Below are 20,440 nucleotides of genomic sequence, written 5' to 3'. Positions count from 1 at the left end.
TGGTAGAGGATGCATGGGCTTATGCCTCCCCGTTTATGTAAAACATGGTTATCTGGTTGTCCTTATGGATCAAGATTTTCTTGCTCAAGAGAAAGTGAGAGAAATCCCTCAAAGCATAGCAGATGGCATTAGCTTCAGAAGGATGATTTGTAGATGGATTCTCCCTGAAGGAACATGATCCTTGGGTCCTAGTCTCTCCAGTGTGCACCTCCTACCCTTTGGTGGAGGCATCGGTGGACAGGATTATTTAATGCGCTGGAACACAAAGTGAAAGACCCACTTTTAGAACCTCCAGGTTCATCCACCACTGAAGGAATGCTTACATTTCGGGAGTCACGATTATTTGGTGGGATAATAAATGATAGAACTGATCCCACTGGCCCTTTGAAGGTTTCATATGTACAGACGAATCAAGTACAGCCACAGTCATGTGCCCAAGAAGAACCAGAATTGACCTTGCAGATGCTTGGTTCTGCTGTAGAAAAAAATTGTACTAGATCAATCAGAAATGCTACTCTTTCAACATGAAGAAATAGTTTATCTTGAAGAAAACATATCCAGGCTCCTATGAATTAAATTCAATGAGGCAGATAAGTTAAAATCAAAGGCAAAATATAAAATAGGAAAAAAAGACTGGGAATGCAACTATGTGGAATGAATTTGAACTGAGATGAAAAGCTTACCAGGCAAGATTCTCATAAGGCTTTGCAGCGCTTCCTCTCGAGCTGCCTGTTTCTGCTCCTGTGATCTGGCAGGCCTGGGTACTGTGCGCAATTTTCCTCCTGGCCAGATGGCTTGCTGCAGCAAGCGAAGGTAAATAACACAGCGTTGAGTGCATGTCAGATTAACCACCTGAACTTCCAACCACCTACCGGGAGACAAGACAGATCAAAGAGAATGAAGGCAGGAACCTTTTTCCTGTGTACCAGGCATTAAATGCAGCAGCCTCAGGAGGCTAGGTCAGTAGAGCAGGCAAGGAGGCTAACACAGCAATTACTGGTGTAATGAACACCCTCTCTTACCAGTGAGCAGTTTCAAATGCCCATGTGCTTTTTAACCTAAGGATGTATGTAACAGCAGCTCTTTATTCTGTGATGTAAACAGCTATACAGAGGGCTATAAAGAGTTACACAAGGTTCAGAATAAATATCACTATTGATTTTTTGTAAATACCAGTAGTATTGCATTTTGAGAAAATTTAATTTTACTGAAATGTACTGAATGAACACCACTGGAAAAGGAAGAACTCCATTTTTCCACAGAACAGGTCAGGTACAGCACAGTTATCATTTATTCACCTACATACACACATATACTGCCCCACTACAGAACGGGTATAGCACTGGCAACAGCAGAGCAAGCGTCCCTTAAACACACTGCGCTACCACAGAACAGGTGCAGCATGGGCAGGAAGCTTCCCTTAAACAAATATTGGTCAAATGCAGAACACATACAGCATGAGCAGCAGTGCAAGCTTCCTCCCACACAGCCTTGTCCATGTGCCCCTACACAATTTTGGAAGGACCACCTCTAATGGATGGAAGGTAATTCATTCCCTAGGCCAGTTCAGTCTTTGACCTTTGTACTGAGACTATAAACAGAAGAGTCTATGAGTGCATCTTGATGTGTCCATATCCACTGGCATGTGAATTAAGACCATAGACCATGAAACGGAAGTTCTGAATGTATTTATTTATTTTTTAACTTTTATATACCAATGTTCCTGTATAGGATACATATCGTACCAGTTTACATAGAACTGAACTGTTGCCGTGGGGCAATACATGGAACAAGAACATATATCTGTAAACCGATACGATGTGCAAACGGCTATCGGTATATAAAAACCTATAAATAAATAAATAAATAAAATAAATATATGAAGTACAGTTAAATTATAGAGTAAAAGTAATAGTAATAAGAGTAAAGGTAATAATAATATAAAAACATGAAATACCATAAGATAAAAATAGCGACATAGTAGTTAGAACTTTGCTGTACAATAGAACGTGAGAACCTACAGTTATGAATGGTTTCAAATTCAAATATATAAGGGGGTATATATAATAGTGCATTAAGAAAGCGAGCGTAGTTGCGGGAACACTGGATCGGATGAAGGAAAACTGGTACAGCTCCTATCATGAGGGACCTGTTAGGGGGTTTATATAATAGTGCATTAAGAAAGTCAGGCATATAGTAAGTCAGTAAGGAACTAAAAGGGGAGGGGAGAAAGACTCTAGCGAGGGCATTTGGTGGAGCAAGGGGGGACTCGGTGAGTATTATCCTTCGGAGAAGGCTTGGCTGAGAATGATGCCATTGACAGCTATGGAGGTGAGTTATTTGGGGAAGATGGTAGCTGCCTTTCATGAGCACATTACTCTTATAAAACGAGGAAGGGGAAACTTGGATGAACTTCTCTTAATGGTTATTCAACCTCAGGAATCACCGATTCTAGTGGCCAGTGTGTTATTGGAGCAGCAAGTCACTCACAGTGCAGGCTACAGCATTTCCCTCATTTGCTGTATTTTCTTTGACAAGGAAGCTGTCGCTGTAACGATTCCTTCAGTGCCACAGTGGACAGCCCAAGAGCACAAACTACCATGGAAACTTTATATAAATCATGAGACCGTCTGCATTCTCCTGACATGTGGCATTCTGACTGGAGACTCAAGTCCTGTCATCTGATGGCACTGCACAGGAATGGCATCGAAGGGTAAAAGCAGGTCAAGGATTCCAAGCAGCTCCACCTGACACCAGCACAATGATGTTTCAGCTATATTTCTTTATTTATAATTTGTATTTGTTTGTTTTTTTTTATAGCTCCCTGCCTCTGGGGAGATCTTGGGGCACTTCACATTGTACAATGCTTCACATTCAAACTTCACTGCACGCAAGGTCAGATTGCCCTTCATCAGAGCCCCAAGAGTTGGCCACCTTCTCTACTAACGCAAAATTTCAATGCTAAACCAAAAATGTCTAGAATGAAAAGCTCCACTCAAATGACAACATAACTACACAAAACAAAAAGAACTATGAATATTTCATTATGCCTAGTTTCTTTAATTGTACAGAAATTTGAATATGGTTATGACCATCAGACAATTGCAGGCAGCTGTCAAACTTCTTGATGACATCACCACATTGTGCTTTGGAGATTTCCACTGAACTGGCTTAGGCTACTTCCCTATAGGAAACTAATATTTTAAAAAATCTGCAATTTTATGTATGGAACATATGCAGGGGCACATAAAAAGTATGAGGACTGCATCTTCTAAAGGATATCAATAGGATGGAGTCGATCCAGAGGGTGGCTACTAAAATGATCAGTGATCTTCATTTTAAAGCATATGGGGTTAGACTTAAAGGTCTAAACATGTACACCCTAGAAGAAAGGGGAGATATGCTAGAGACATTCAAATATCTCAAAAGGTTTCCATACACAGGAGGCAAGCCTTTTTCAATGGAAAGGAGGCTCTAGAATGAGGCATCATGGGATGATGGGGAAAGGGGAAATATTTCTTTATAGAGAGGGTGATGAATCCATGGAACGGCCTCCCAGTAGAAGTGGTGGAGACAAAACAGTATCTGAATTTCAGAAAGCATGGGATAAACACAGGGGACCTCTAAGTGAGTGATGGGAATTATAAAGCTAAATTAATTGGATTGATGGGCAGACTAGATGGGCAATATGGTCTTTTTCTGCCCTCATGTTTCTATGTGCCAAGTGTCATGGGGGACTCTACTATCCGATAGAATCAATGAAACTAAATGGTTGAAAAGTTATTGAGTGATGGTGGGGACAGACAGACACACATGATGATCTTAAAGAGGCCAGCTTCTCTGTAGACAACTAGGCTAAAAGGTTTTGCACTCAGAATTTGAAGGAAGAACTTGTGCCTTTCAGATCTTTTTGGGCTGTAAGATCCAGAGATAGGGACCTTCTATGCATAGGTGAAAGCGATTTTATTCTGCCTTAGAGCGAAAACAGTAAGAGTGGTCAGAGTGTAGGATTGAAAGCTAAGGGTCCTGGATTAATAATGTATGCTCTTCTGACTAAGCGCTTTTATTTCCCCTCCCTCCAAAACAATTTTTTTTCTTCCTTTTTCAGCTTCATTTTTCAGTTCCCCTCCCCAGCTGAAATGCCCACCATCAGCACTGCCCCTCAACTAGCGAGGGCCATAACCTTAGTTGCAACAAAATTATCGTCTTACTATAACTATGTATTGAATAAAACTTCCTGGTTTAGCAGCCATATATTCCTCTTCAGCATTTTTCAGTAGTAACATATGTATGCTGCTGATGCTTCAGCTTACCCAATTGTTATTGGGTACTGTTGGTAACATTTTTTCTGATTCCTTCCTCAGAAACCAGATCGTATCTCTTGGGAAAACTGTAAGTATTGCTTGCTACTTGCTGTTCACCCCAGAGGTGACAGCATACATCTCTAGAGCACCGAGACAGATAAGATCGTGTTTGGATAATATGAAGCAGTTCTAGATTAAACAGCTATATTGGACCTGGAGAGAATTGGGCTCTTTTGCAGGCTGTGATACCTTTCATTGGAAAAAATCATAAGAATTATCCAGAAATGGTGCTGTACGTGACTAGTTGCCCAGGAGTCAGCACAAACCTCTTCAGATCAAGTGAGTGACCTTTCCAAACTGTAAATTCTAATACAAATACTAACTTATACTAGTCCACAAAAGTAGCTCAAAGACTATTATCTCTAAACTCACCCAATTCTTAACACTGGCAAACAAATATTAACTTATACTGGCTCACAAAATCAACACAATTTCTAAACACACACAATTCTTAAAAACTAACACACAAGCCTTAAAAACTAACAAATAAACACATCCAGTAACAGTTTAATCCTTTAAGAATTTTATTTAAGATTTTAAGCGTTCTTTCTCAACAAGTCCAACTGACCACCAGCATATGTTGGTTCTGTGGGTCAGCACTCCCTCTGGACCGAGGTTTACTCAGTTTTTGCTTTCCTATATAGATCTGTGCTTCTAAGGCAACTACTTCAATCAAAACTACTTCAAGATAACCTCCTCTGAAGGATTCACAGAACAGATGAAGGTTTTGCAGTCAGCACTTCCTCTGTACCTCTGTATCAAGTAATAGCTGTCACATGCACCTTGAGAGAACTAAATGCCAGCCTTTTTTTCCCAAACCTTCCTGAAAAGACTGTAGCCTCTGACATTTTCCATGGTGAAATAGCCCTCTCTGTACACCAAGACTCAAAAATCTGACACATCCTCATGCAAGCTTAGTGAGGATCTCTTGTGGGCCTGTAAAAGCATGAAAGCCACACTGTCATGATAACCTTTCTTCGTTAGAAGCATCCTTTCAATTTGCAGGCTGTAAGACAAAATGGAGCTGAATCCTTGCACACTACTTAGGCTCCCCTGTTCTGTGGAAATCTGAGGGGCTCTCTCTCCTTGATTCTCATGACGTCCACAAATTAAGGACATCTGGGCCAATCTGGTACCACCAGAATCACCAGATTTCGAACTACAACTATTTTCTGCAGCACTCGCTATACCAGAGACCACGGAAGAAAGACATACAGCAGGCTCCAAAGAGACCATGGCTACATTTCCTCTCTTCAGCAACTGAAAAAGCTGTTCCCCTTGGCATTCTTCCTTCTTGATATTAGGTCCATAATGTGTCCTCCTCACTTGGCTACAATTAGGGCAAAGGCCTCTTTCAAAAGTTCCCATTCTCCTGGATCATCTGCTTGGATATTTTCCACCTCTTATGTGGGCTGCTGTACGGCACCCATAAGTGCTGCTCTGCCCAGAGTCACTTCCCTTGGCCACCTGAGAATACCTGGTTCCACCCTGGTGATTCAAATATTCTCACCGCTGTCGCACTGTCTGAAAGAATTCACACAACCTGTTCTTGCACATGCTAAATGAACTTGGGTAAAATCTTTCTTATGGTCCTTGTTTCCAAACAACTGTTGGATTAACTGATCTAAAGAGCACTGCATGTCCCCTGAACCACTTGATTCTGTCCGCGAGCTGCACAACCAAAAAGACTGGCATCTGTCGTTACCGTAAGCAGGAGACTCCAGCTCCACCCCAGCTTCGAAGATTTGTTTTATCCAGCCATTAGAACAAACTTCCTTTGCGCTAACAGTGGGAGCCTCATGGAACGTATCTGGGACTGAGGCAACCACCGAGACAGAAGAGACTTCTGCAAGGGTCACCAAATGCAGTGCCACTGAGCCCAATACTTGGAGGTAAATCCCATATCCCTGGTCTTTGATCTGCCATAAGGTTGTGCATTGGATGCTGAATTCTTTCCACTGGCATACTAACTCGACCGATCTTTGTGTTGAAGAGGGCCACCAGATATATATACCAAAGGCTGAGTGGGCTCCAGCTTGCTCTTTGGAAAGTTCACCACCTAGTCCAGATCCTTTATCACTCTGATTGTGGAGGACCAACCTTCCTCCTGTGCTTCACTTGGATGAGCTAATTAATCAGTCCAGGAAGAACCAGAATACCTTCCTGGTGGCAAAGCTGCTGCCAACATAACCATCACTTTTTGAGAACGTTCTGGCCGCTGTGGCCAGCCCTAATGGCAACACTCTGAACTGGGAACCGCAAAGTGCAGAAATCTTTGATCGTTCTCCCTGACAGAAATGTGCAGATAAGCTTCCATCAGATCCAGATTCAAGGTCACCTGGTCCATTTTTCTCTTTAGAGGACAGCAACACGGGGACAGGAAAAATGCATCTGAAATAGGGTGTGGAAATTCCAAGGCCTAACAGTCTCTGATGATATCCAGGACCTACCCAGTCCAAAGAGATCTGGTACCAACTTTGGTAAAACAATGCTAGGCGACCACCTATATGTATCGCTCCATAAACCCCAGTGCTCTTTTCATGCTCTGCTATCCACATGGCTATTCTTCCTCTCCTTGCCTGTACCACTCTGAAACCGTGGGACACCAAGCAGGCTGAATCCAGGCTCTAAATTAGCACAGCCACTGCTGCTTCAGCTTGCTGCTGCTCTTTTTTTTCTTGTTAATTTTATTCCAAAGCAACACTTCCAAGGCAGTTAGCAACCAGAAGAGAGAGGGAGAAAATAGGAGCATGATGAAGGGGGGAAAATAAAGGCAAATGAAACCCACGGTCCAATATATACTGCCCTCTTACCTGGAATCCTCCTGATGCAAGCCACACTCTACTGGGGACCAGACCTAGATCGGTCATCCCAGGAGTTTCTGAATTTTTCTCCGCTAGGCCAAAACCTGACTCCAGAGGAATGGCTATGGTACCCTTCCATTTGCTAGAAGTATAGAATACTTGTAGGCTGAGGTAAGCACGGGACCCTATATAGGGTGATATCAGCAAATCAGCTGCTCTTTGCCTCCATCGGCTGGTGGGGTATTACAACCTACTTGTCTGGACTCGTCTGGCAGGATGATAAGGAAATTAGCCAAAAATCAACAAATTGATGCCAGAGCTTGAAAAAGTAAATTAAACAGGCATCTACAACAAAGTAGCCAAAACAATTCCTCTAAGCTGTACTGCTATCAGTACAGTTAAAAATAAACACTTGCCTAGCATGAGACTTGATGGAATATGACTGGAGTAAAAATGTCTATTTGCAGACATTCTTGATACGGAAGGGCTGGCATCCATAATAGTTTTGAGACTATGAAGTAACTAGAGATGTCATTTTCAATTCAAATGCCCTCCTGGACATTTATAGCTATTGAAGTACCAAAGCAGGCAAGAGATTAGATACCACTGTTCAGTCCCCTCCCCTCTCCAATGAGTTGCACGCCTGTTTCATGCTAACCAGGACTGGATTTAAAAGTAGCAGCAAAAGGAAATGACAAGGTAGCTAAAAAAGAAAAAGGGTGTGGCTAGAATTGGAGGCCATCTTGAGGTTTCTGCTACAAGAAGCATGAAATGCCAGAGAACCAGGAAGATCCAGATCGTACATTATGCTCAACATTTGGTAAATGTGTAGTGCCTGCTAATGTCAGCTAGAACCTTAAAGCATCAAAATGAAATTAATTTAAGGTTTTATATTCAACTACCAAACAGGTTATTTCCTGGGTTCTCTGACCCAGACCACATAAGGAAGCCTAGAGAGCAGATGCTGACTTTACTCTTAGATTCCCTATATGCTTTTCAGTGGTTTCAGTTGTGTTATAAAGCACGATGACTCTATCCCTACTTATCACTCATGAACATGAGGAATGATGGATTAAGTGAGGACTCGAATATAGTGTTCAGAACAGGTACCTTGTCTCAGCAAGTATTCAGATTATGAATAGTGATGAAAACATTACTAACTGAATGTTGACTCCTATTAACATCATGCGGGTAAATCTCTTTTACATCTGTAAGATGCAAACACTACTCATCTTCATAATTCAGTATTAGAAGTTGACATGACAGAATCTTCTGGTTTTCTGGAGGATTTTACTTTTTTTACTGCCCACATACAAATCAATAGCACAGTAGTTCTCAAACCTGTCCTACTGACCCCACAACCAGCTGGATTTTCAGGATATTCATAATGATATATGCATGAGATAAATGTGCATAAACTGGTTTTCAGTGTATGATTATTTTATGCATATTCATTATGGATATCCTAAAAATCCGAATGGCTGTGAGGTCTATAGGACAGTTTTAGGAACCACTTCAAATGCATGATTTCATAAGTAGAATTGCCTTTTTAACTGATATCATCTTAAGGCTCTAACTTCAATAGAATGTGTAACAGATGATGTATATCTTATTGGTGTCAGAATAAACCTATCTTGCAAAGTTCTAATACCACAAATTATCATCTTTATTTATTTATCTGTGCCCTGCAAGGAACATCTATAGTGTCTGTGAGATCTCAGGCTGACATAGCCCTCATGACAGGCCTAGGAATGTGCTGTCAACCCCTTGGTCAGGCTATGCTGAAAGCAAAACAATCATTAGCATTTGCTCTGAAATCCTCCAACACAATCAGTTCTTACTGGCTTACAAAATAAATTCCTTTCCTCCCTTGAAACAGGTTCTGGCTGCAGTTTCCTCTAAGTTTGAAAAAAAATGCTGGAATCATCTCCTAATGAGGAATGATGAATCTCCAATTGTGTAGCTTTGGTACAGAAGGTGAAACAGCAAACTCTCCTCCTCCCCGCCCCCCCCCCCACTGCCTCCTGCAAATGAGCTCCTGTCACTGATCAGGAGCCTGAATCCAATTTTGAGATTCCTTGAGTTCTGACACTTCCCGTTTGCATTCCTTCATATCCAATTGCTGCGTAATGTCCAAGAACATGGATAACGGGGAGGCATGTGTGTTTCATCAACATCTCGGCGTACAGGCAAGATGTGGCGGCCAAAATCAAGGCAGTGGAAGGAAGTAGGACATGGATTTTTAACTAGTAGCATCGATCTCCTTGTAAAGAAATATGCTTGAAAACACTTGGAAAAGTGCTCCCCACTTTTATAACACTTGAGAAAAACGTTCTAAAGCTAAACTGCAAGAAGAGAAGCATGGAAAACCAATGTGATTCCACAGTAAAGTGATTATACATACAGCATATTGGGACTTAAAATGGACAAGGAGCTTTATTTTATTTATTTAAAAGTTTTATAGTCTGCTCCCTCCAAAGTTTGGGGTGGGGTACAATAAAACACACATAAACCCGAGGGCCCAGTGGTAACAAAAAGGTGCACTCACAAAAGGAGACATGGAGTTGGGAGCAACTTTGGAATTATGAGGCTTTTGATAGCTCATTCAATATGCAATTTTGGGAGATGTTTTCCAGTCCAATTATCTTGCATTTTTGTGCCCGTACTTTAAATTTTTTTTTTTGCTTATGGCTAAATCTTTTTATCCCTTAAAGTAGGCATTTATTGAAAGCTGGTTCTGTTAGGGGGTTTAATTTTTAGCATTTTTCTTTAAAAAATATTTACTTATGTATTTGCTTTGTCTGTTTGTTTACACATTATCCCTTGAATCTACAGCAAAGGAAAATTGGTTCTAACCTGCTAATTTTCATTCCTGTAATACCACAGATCAGTCCAGAAAAGTGGGTTTTGCATCCCTATTAGCAGATGGAGGCAGAGAACAAAACTGTGAGGCACTGCTACATATCCGATAGTGCCAACTGCAGTCCCTCAGTATTGACCTGTACTCAAGCCAATGAGTAGATAAAACTGAATCCCCAACTAGGGTGAACAGTTAACTCAGGGTTGGAGCCCCCATAACTGGAGCCCCCACTTCCTTGTAAGGAACGATAACTGCTTAACCTCAGTGGCTCAACCTATTTACAATTTGCGGATACAATCTGAGAATACAAACAGGAAATTTGGTCCTTCAGCAGCCAGGGGATGGGTCTCCGGACTGATCTGTAGTATTACTGGAACGAACATTACCAGGTAAGAACCAATTTTCCTTTCAGGTTCATACCCAGATCAGCCCAGACATGTGGTATGTACCCAAGCATCCCTACACTGAGCGGGAGCCCGAAAGACCTGCATACAATACACTTTCACCAAATGTGACTTCTTCCTGCGCTCGAACATCCAAATGGTAATGTCTGGTGAAAGTATGGAGCGAAGACCATATTGTGTCTGTATATATCTCCTGAGGCAAAATCAAATGACACTCCACACAGGAGGCAGCTTACGCTCTCATAGAGTTCATGCATGCAGACCTACTGCCACTACAAATATAAGCCGAACAAATGGTCTCTTTTAGCCAACGTGAAATCGTGGCTTTAGAAGCTTTGATCCCTTTCTTTGCCCCAACAAACACAAAGAATGATCCAATCGCCAAAAACTGTTAGTGACCTTAAGATATTGCAACAGAACCCAGCGCACATGCAAAAGATGAAGATCCTTGGACTCTGGCAAATCCAGAGATCATTCTGGAAAGGCCGGCAGCTCAATCGTCTGATTAACATGAAAAGAGGACACCACATTTGGTAGGAAGGATGGAACCATATGCAGCATAACCCCGTGATTTGAAATACGCAAGAATGGATCTCTGCAGGACAAAGCTTGAAGCTCCGAAATCTGTCTTGCTGAACAAATGGCCACCAAAACACTTCAAGGTCAGGTCTTTTAGCGAGGCTCCTTGCAAGGGCTCAAACGGAGGCCCACAGAGCACTTTCAGAACCAAATTAAGACTCTAATCAGAGCAAACCTTATGCACTGGAGGACGCAAATGCTTAACACCCCTCAGAAAGCGAACAACATCAGGGTGAGAGGCCAAGGTGCTCCCCTGCATCTTGCCCCTAAGGCAACCCAAGGCTTCCACCTGCACAGGGAGTGAGCTATAGACCAACCCTTTTGATAACCCCTGTTGCAAAAAGGCCAAAATGTGAGGAATATCCACGCCCAGCAGATCCAGCTGCTGCTCCAAACACCAAGAGTCAAAAACCTTCCAGACCCTGACATAAGCTAGAGAAGTAAAAGGCCTTCTAGCCTGGAGCAGAGTGGAAATAACTGGCTCTGAATATCCTTTTAATTGCAATTGCCGCCTCTCAAAATCCAAGCCACAAAACAAAAGTGATCCTCCCGATTTGAGAATATGGGGCCTTGATGAAGAACCCCTGAGAGATGGGCCAATCTGAGAGGCCCATCCATCGTGAGACACACCAGATCTGTGAACCACGGCTGGCGCGGCCATTCCGGCACAACCAGAACCACCCTCCCTGGATGTTCTCTATGTGCTGCAAAATGCATCCGAGGGGCCAGGGAAGAAATACATACAGCAGACCTTCTCTTGGCCACAGGCACACCGGCACATTTATTCCCTCTGATCCAACTTCTTGTCTGTGACTGAAGAATCGGGTCGATTTGGCATTGCCCCATGTGGCCATGAGGTCCACTTGGGGGATGCCCCTTCTGTTGCAAATGAGAGTCGAGGCTTCCGTGGACAACTCCAATTCCCCTGGATCCAATTGCGTCTGCATACTGTCCACTCTCGTGACATGAGAATTTGCTATTCCCTCTAGGAAAAGTTCCACCCATACAAACAGATGTTGAGCCTCCAGGACCACTACATGACTCTTCGTCCCTCCTTGACGATTGATGAACGATGCCATCGTCGCATTGTCGGCAAAGACCTTCACCATTCAACCCTTGATCCAAGACAGGAACTCCTCCAGGACCCTGCGATCTGCCCTTGTCTCTAGGCGATTGATTGACCAGGCTGCCTCCGCTGGCGTCCAAAGACCTTGAGCCAACCCCTAACCCTTGAGGCTGGTGTCTGTAGTAACCACTACCCAGTCCAGAAACTCCAGATCCACTCCCTTCTCCAAATGTGCTGCAACTGGACCTGGATTCCACCGTGTAGTGGTAAAGGCAGTTGATACTGTTCTGACAACGGATTCCATCTGGACAAGAACGCCTTCTGTAAGGGCCACATGTGAGCTAAGGCCCATAGAACCAAATCCAACGTGGATGCCATGGAACCCAGAACCTGCAAATAATCCAGGATTCTGGGTACAGACAGATGTAACAGGCAGGTCACTTGTCTCTGCAACTTCGATACTCTGTCTGAGGTCAGGAACACTCTGCCCCTCTGAGTATCGAACAGCATCCCCAGATATTCCAGCAACTGGGTTGGAACCAGATGGCTCTTCGTCAGGTTTATTATCCAACCCAGTGATCGCAATCTGTCCATCACCCGCTGCACTGAGCGACTGCACTGCTCTGCTCCTCCTTTTTGGCCCGGATGAGCCAGTTGTCCAGATATGGAAGAACCTGAATTCCCTCTCATCTCAAGGCCGCCACCACTACCACCATCAGCTTTGTGAAGATTTGCGATGCTGTGGCCAGCTCAAATGGAAGAGCTTTAAATGGGAAATGTTGTCCCATTACCATGAATTTCAGAATCTTCTGGTGATCTGCCTCACTGGGAATATGCAAGCAGGCCTCCGTTAGATCTAATGAAGCTAGGAACTCTCCTTTGCGGACTGCTGCTATCACTGTGCGCAACGTTTCCATGTGAAAACGCGGAACCCGCAGGGCCACATTGACCCTTTGCAGATCCAGAATGGGTCAAATTGTGACCTCCTTTTTGGGAACCATGAAATAAATCGAGCACCTCCCCCGACCTTGCTCGGACAGAGATACAGGAACAACTGCGTCCAATCTCAGCAACTTCCACAGTGTATCCCGCATCACCTCCTGCCTGCTTCGAGACTAACAATGGGACTCTAGAAAGGCCTCCCTGATGGGCGCAAAAATTCTAAAGCGTAACCTTTTCTTACCACCTCCAGAACCCACTGGTCCAAGGTGACCTTGGTCCATTCTCCATAAAAGCAGGCTAATCTTCTACCCACAGCCTCCATAGAGGAATGGACCACCCTGGCTTCATTGTGATGCCTTTCCTCGCCTGGTCCCCTGACCGGCGGAACTCTGCCAGATCTGCAGGAGCCTTGAAAGGACAGTTGTCTTCCCAAAGACTGCTTCTGTCCCAATGCCGAAGAACTCTTGCTTGAACGAAAACATCTCATATCCCAAAAACAGAAACAAGCCAGGAAACTCCTTGCCACTCCTCTTATCTTCTGGCAACCTACTCCCCTATGACTCTCCCAAACTCATCATCAGCTGGTCAAGATCCTCCCCAAAGAGGATTTTCCCTTTGAAGGGGATATTACAGAGCTGGGACTTGGATCATATGTCCACCGATCAATTTTGTAACCACAACATCCTGCAAGCCACCACTGCCAAAACCATGCTTCTGGCAGACATACGCACCAAATCATATAGTGCATCTGCCACATAAGTCACTCCAGGTTCCAAGTATGCTAACTGCATGCAGCTCTTGTGACGAGTAGAACTTTGCTCTTAAGCCTTCTGCACCCAGCATAACCAGGCCTGCTGCAGACTGCCACAGATCGCCAACCGGAAACTTAAGGCAGAAACCTCAAACATCCTTTTAAACTGCATCTCCAGTCTACGAAGAACATCCTTCAGAGTGGCTGAACCCACCACCAGAATAGTTGTTTTCTTGGTGACGATGGAGACTACCGCATCCACCTTGAGCAGCTTTAGCAGGTCCAAGTTCTCTTCCAACAATGGGTATAGCTTTGCCATCACCTTGCCCACCTTAAGACCTGCGTCTGGGAAATCCCATTCTAGATTAACAAATTTTTAAATATTCTTAGGCAATGGGAAGGCATTGGAGGACCCCTCAGACTCTCCAGGACCGGATTTACTCCTTCACTGTCTGACTCCTCTTGAGTGACCTTGATACCCAATTCCTCCAAAACCCGAGGAATCAGGGGATGAAGCTCCTCCTTCCTAGATAGGCAAATAAATCTTGGGTCATCTCCCTCCGTTAGCAGCATCTCATCCAGATCAAGGTCATCCTTGTCTGGACTTGGGGATCAAGGTCATCCTTGTCTGGATCTGGGTCCACATAGGGATCTACCCCACTGGGATCACCCCCTGAAGGAGCACCTGCAGGATCCTCGTGAGGACCATCTGAGCTGTCCAATTTCCTTGGCTCCCGAACCATGTCTCAGCCGTCTAAGCAAACTGCCAGAACTTCAATGAGACCACCCTAAGTTTCTTGGAAGGACCTCGCAGCTGTTGGTCCCTGGGATGCTTCCACCCTTCCCATTCCCTGCCAGAAAGGCCTTATGCAGGAGTAGAACAAAATCCGGAGAAAACTCCTCCGGATCCTCATCGTCCCCATAGAGGCTGCTGCCATCTGATTCTTCCCCTGTGCTAAGGTCCCATACTGCCAATGGTCTCTTCAGAGGGGAGTCCCTGGGTACCCTGGAGCTTGCAGACTTCTGCCTGCAACCCTCAGAAGCATAGCAGCCTCTTCCAGTCCCTCCAGGACCTCTGACTGGGGCCCAAAATCTGGTGGCCCTCATCTGGGGCTAGATCCGCGGAGACTCCCTCACCCCCTGCAGCATAGCCGGAGCACAGGGACGCCTCATTCTGCTGCATGGACCACAACCCACATGCCTTACCGGCTGCCATGCAAGGCTTCGGCTTCATTAGGCCCAGGGAAGAAACGGCGGCTTAGCAGAAAGAATCCCACTCCGACACTGTCACACAGGCCATGCACATGGGGGCTGCTCAAAGGCGCGAGTTTTAACAAGCCCGAACAAAAAAACGCGCCTGAGAAACAGCCTGCTAGCCCCACCCCGGAGAAGCGGCTGTCTAGTAGGTGAAAAAACGCCATTCCAGCACTAGCAAGTAGGCAGCGCATGTGGTCTGGTTATAGAGCCGCACGCTAGTACAGGCCCAACCTCACGTGCGGAGAAACAAACGCGCCTGAGCCTCTTGCCTGTAAGAACCCTGGACCTCCCGGCGTCCACAGCAGTTCAGCTTCTCCCTCCTTCCAATTCAGACACCTCCCGCTGATTAAAAAGAGCCCCTGCTGCCGAGCCATCCCGACCGAAGCTCCTGTTTCTCTTTTTTTTTCAACTTAATTAACTAATCAAGAAACAGACATACATCCGTGCCAGGAGGAAGACGGCTTGAAGGAGGAGACCTCGGAGGAAAGAGGGAGCTAGTCCCCTGGCTATCAGTCCCTCTGTAAGAAGCAGGCTAAAGCCAGACAGGGATAGCCAAACCCCCGCTCGTCCGGCTCCACCTGAGGAATGGTCCACAAAGGTACCTAACACCTCAGGGAGCACTGAAGCAAATTGTCTTCTTTTTCTATTTCCTTTTTTTTTGTTCAAACAGACTGCAGGGTTGCACCTCTACTGGGAGACAGAGAAATACTTGGGGACTGCAGGTGACACTCTTGGATATGCAGTAGTGCCTCAAGGTTTTGCTTGTTGCTTCCATCTGCTTGTAGGGATGCAAAACCCACTTGTCTGGACTGATCTAGGTATGAACAAGAACTAGATTTTCAAGATATTACTATAAAAACTAGAATCCGAATTAACTTTTACTTATAGGGAAGGTAATTATGTAACTATGCACAGTGAGGTAAAGTCTGCAAGTTCCTTAAGACGACAATCCTAAATTTTCAAAGTGAATATGGAAATGCCCAAGTCCATGCATAGATTGACTCACATAAATTTACATCTTCTCTTCGGAGGATGTACCTTATGTGGGTACACTGATGCGCATACTTTTTAAAATCAAACGTATGCACACAAGTTCCAACTCCTCCCCCTGGTTTGCTTCTCTGCAGTTTGTGTAAAAGTATGCACGTAACCAGGTTACGTGTGTATGTCTACTCTGAGTCCCAGGCTATTGTACAATCGTCATTTTTGTGTGTGTAAATAGCTTTGAAAATCAGGCTCACAAATGGTAGCCCAAAACTGAAAAATATTTTCCAATTAGATAAATAGATCTGGCCCAATATTGAAAATATTTTTTAAAAATCCAAAAAAAGAAAATTTAAAAATAGAATCAATCTTTGAATCCAGCTTGCCTAGCATCAGTGGACTTCCTCCTCATAAATTAGTTCATAAAATTGGAATCCTTCTATACCAAGACCTAAAAAGTCTCATTTACCAAGGCTCTTAAATATAATCTATGTCACCTTACTTCTGGATCAGGCCTGTGTCCTGGAGGAAGGGCTGATCCTGGGTTGGGGGTGAGGCCCAGGGGATTCAGCCCCAGTAGGAAGGAAGAAGAGGCACCGTTCATTCTGGTCTGGTGCAGAGGTCGCTGCTCACAGGTTGCTGCAGTACTTGTCCCACAAATGCTCTTGAGGAATGGCAAGTGATGTTTGCTGTTGGGGTGGAGGAAGAGGGTCTGGGGCAGAACTATCCCAGCAGCATGGGCCACACAAAAGGTCTGACAGGCTTTCCCTCTTGAGGATGACCCCCTACCCAAGGATGGTAGTAGGACTGGATTTAAACCAACGTATGGGAAGGGCAATATTCAGAGGTAATTTACTCAAAGAAATTTGCTGAATGAAAATTGCCCTGCCCTTACCTGGACAAAAGGAGGCATTGGCATCAACACCACACATACTTTTACCTGTTCAAAAAAACAGGCAGGCTCGGGGGCATGGTTAGGTCACAGAAGAGCTACATCATGTCTAGATTCAATTGATTACAGGGTTTTTTTTGTGTTTTCTTTTAAGAAAAAAATGCTGATGTGAATTGCGCTGCAGTTCTTTGCTACTTGTTTCCTTTTTTAAGATTTGAAGGGCTGTGTTAGTAAATCTTTGCACCACTGAAGCTAGCTAATAAAGTTTTGAGGATGTACGATTATTTTAAATGTCTTCCACAAAAAGTGTTTGAATATTAATCTCATCTATTCCAGATATATATATATTTTTTTATTTTGCATGATTATTTCTTACCTTTTTTGTATTGTAGTTTTTATGTTTGCGTGTACCTCTGACCAAGTGAGTCTCATGTATCAGATCATAGTGGACCACTTATTACTGCAACATACTTAATAGGAAGTTAATCCCTGGACTTTCCTAGTGAATCACAGCAGATAAATACTGAGAGGCCTCAAATCTTGATAAGAGATCAGCAGGACAAGGGTGGAAATTGATTTCTGTGTGTGGGTAAGAATAAGCAAACCTTTTTGCTCCGAGTGTATTAAAACAATACCCGGCTCCCTTCCTCCAATTCCAGAGCCTTAACTCCTGGAGCATGAGGCACTGACTACGCCTTAAAAAGTCCAACACAAACCTGGCAGAAGAAGAAAAGAAAGCTGTGAAGGGCCTCCTTGCAAGGCTGTGAGAACAGCACTCCCTTCCCTTGGGGCTGAAAGCCTGTCTAGGAGCTGAATAGTGCATACCCTGGGACACAGACAAGAATATCTCAGGTTTATCAGCGCTGCCCCCGCCTCTGGAGAAAAGAAGGGGGGAGTGGCAATCTGCTCAACATACTGCTTTGCCAGCCTCACACTTGATAAATAGAACATATACAGCTCTCTCAAACATGCATTTTTCTAGACTTGCTTTTTTTCTCCTTGACCTTTCAGGATTTATCTTGCGAGGGTTGGCTGCTGGGTCTCAGGTCCTAAAGCAGCTCAGTGTTATGTTACAGTCCAGAGACTTGACTGATTCTATCATGATGATTAAAAACTCCTGTCTTTGCCTCTCATTTGAAGTAATATTTTGGAAATTAATAACCCCGCCCGCCCCCCAAAAACAAATGCCGTCTGTTCTGTAAGGGTTAGTACTCTATTCGTGAATTATAATGATGGGGCTGTAAACAGGGACTGCCTGACTTTGCTTTAACGGTGTTAACAGAGATGAGTTTTATTTTATTTCAGGCTTTGTCACCACGTCTGACTGCACTGCTTTCCTTTCTGGTCTCTGGTAGGATGCCGGTGCAAGAAGTGGGAGTGATGGATATAGGAAGGCCACCTTGTACTCTATGCTAAAATCCCCACTGCTTATCCAGCGAACATCAGGGCGGCTAAAGTTTCCTCACAATCCCATGCAGGCTTGGAAGAGATTAGTAACACCTGTGTCTTGCCAGCTTTCTCAAAGGCTCTGGGTCCCGGTGACAACCATCCCTGGACTACCGTGGTTTCACAGGGCCTGACAGGCCAATGGTAAGGAACAGGATGTTTCTCTCTCTCTGAGCTCAGATCTCGTTTTCAGCCTATCAGATTCCAGGATGCAGACAGAAAATCCATTCCATTCCTCTGTCTTATTCCACTACCGTTACTGAAGCTCTCAATACTACCGTATTACACAGCCAGGATAGACAATACATTGAAATTGTCAGCTCATTTTGCTGTGGCAGTCAAAAACAGAATGTTAAGAATTATTAGGAAGGGAATGGTGAATAAAATGGAGAATGCGATAATGCCTCTATATCACTCCATGGTGAGATTGCACCTTGAAAACTGTGTGCAATTCTGGTCGCCGCATCTCAAGAAAGATATAGTTGCACTGGAGAAGCCACAGAGAAGGGTTACCAGAATGATAAAGTGGATGAAATGGCTCCCCTTATTTCCTCTTTCAGATAATACAAGGACTAGAAAATTCTTTTTCAATCAACACACAATCTCTGGAATTTTTTGCTGGAGGATGTGATTAGGGCAGTTAGCTTAGCTGGGTTGGACACGTTCCTGGAGTAGAAGTCCATAAATTGCTATTAGTCAGATTAACTTATGCTATTAGTCAGGTTAATTTAGGGAATAGCCACTACTATTACTGGCATTAGTAGCATGGGATCTATTTAAGGTTTGGGTACTTGCCAGGTACTTGTAAACTGGATTGGCCACTAATGGAAACAGGATGCTGGGCTTAATAGACCCGTGGTCTGACCCAGTATGGCAACTTATGTCCTTATATACCAGTATAAAGTTTTGCAGATATTCAGCGGGACTTACACGCTCAAGTCTTCCACTGAATATCCTCTAAAAATTTAGGAATGTAACTTTATCCAGGTAGACAGAACTGTGATTTTTTTGACCAGACTTATGCACCTTGCTTTAGCTGGATTATTTATTTATTTTTAATTTATTTAAGAACTTTTAATATACCGATGTTCGAGAGACACCACACCGGTTTACAATTAACTCATGGAAAGGAGGAAATTACAATGAACGAGGAGCGGGGAGTGGGAGCAGGCGAGAAAAGGGGGAGAGGGAGAGGGAAGGAGAAGAAGGAGGAGGAGTAAAGGGCAGAAAGTAGAAGAAGATAGTAATAACCATGAAAGCATAGGAAACTTATTTACAATATCTTTAAAATTACATCAAATGTGACAGAGTACATATAACACATAGGCAGTTGAGGGAAATCATAATCATAGAGCATAAGAAAAAGGGGGCGGACAAATTCTGAGAGGTAGAATTATGAGGGGTAGGGTAGAAAGGTCTAGGTTTGATTGGCAGCGGGGTAGGCCTGCCTGAAAAGCCATGTCTTGATGCCTTTTTTGAACGTGTGCAAGGAAGGTTCAAGACGTAGATTGGTGGGGAGTGAATTCCATAGGGTCGGGCCCGCAATGGTAAAGGCTCTTTCTCTGGTCGTGGTAAGGCGTGCAATTTTGAGGGGTGGGGTGTGAAGCGTGCCAGCAAGGGCGGATCTCACAGGGCGCTTGGATGCATGGAAGTGGGGCATTGTCTTGAGCCAAGCGGACTTGTTTTTGTAGAGTGCATTGTGAAGGATGGTGAGTGTTTTATATTGAATACGGAAGGGGATGGGTAGCCAGTGCAGATCCTGTAGCATAGGTGTGATGTGTTCTCTAGCCACAAGGCTTAATATATGTGCACACTGGCAACCCCTGCCCCTGGAATGCCTCCATTGCCACCCCTTTTTTATCTGTATAATTTGTGTGTGTACAAAATGTATTTGATCGGGGGACAGGGTAAAATTTGAAAAATTGGCTTTTGTGCACAGAAACAGATAAGTAAGATATTTCCTTAGATTATCCAAATGACTCACCCACAGTCTCCTTCATATACACACAAGTTGGAGCAGAATTTGAATTCATGGTGACCTGACATGGAGCTCTGTGCATCAACTGTTTGATCAACTCTCTTCCTTCTCGT

At 44.0% G+C, this 20,440-nt stretch overlaps 1 protein-coding gene across 2 annotated transcripts in view; it reads right to left on the bottom strand.

Annotated features, from left to right (window-relative positions):
* The window catches only part of SNX19 (sorting nexin 19), an 81,950-nt gene that overhangs the window by 8,414 nt on the left and 53,096 nt on the right, over positions 1 to 20,440 (bottom strand). For both annotated transcript variants that reach the window (XM_029572983.1, XM_029572982.1), the window contains exon 9: positions 684 to 868. In XM_029572983.1, the coding sequence (XP_029428843.1) occupies positions 684 to 868 (185 nt within the window). The remainder of the gene's footprint in view (positions 1 to 683; positions 869 to 20,440) is intronic.

The sequence above is a fragment of the Rhinatrema bivittatum genome, chromosome 12 (assembly GCF_901001135.1).
Source record: "Rhinatrema bivittatum chromosome 12, aRhiBiv1.1, whole genome shotgun sequence".
NCBI classification, from domain to species: Eukaryota; Metazoa; Chordata; class Amphibia; order Gymnophiona; family Rhinatrematidae; genus Rhinatrema; species Rhinatrema bivittatum.
This window is presented reverse-complemented; position numbering and strand designations above follow the sequence as displayed.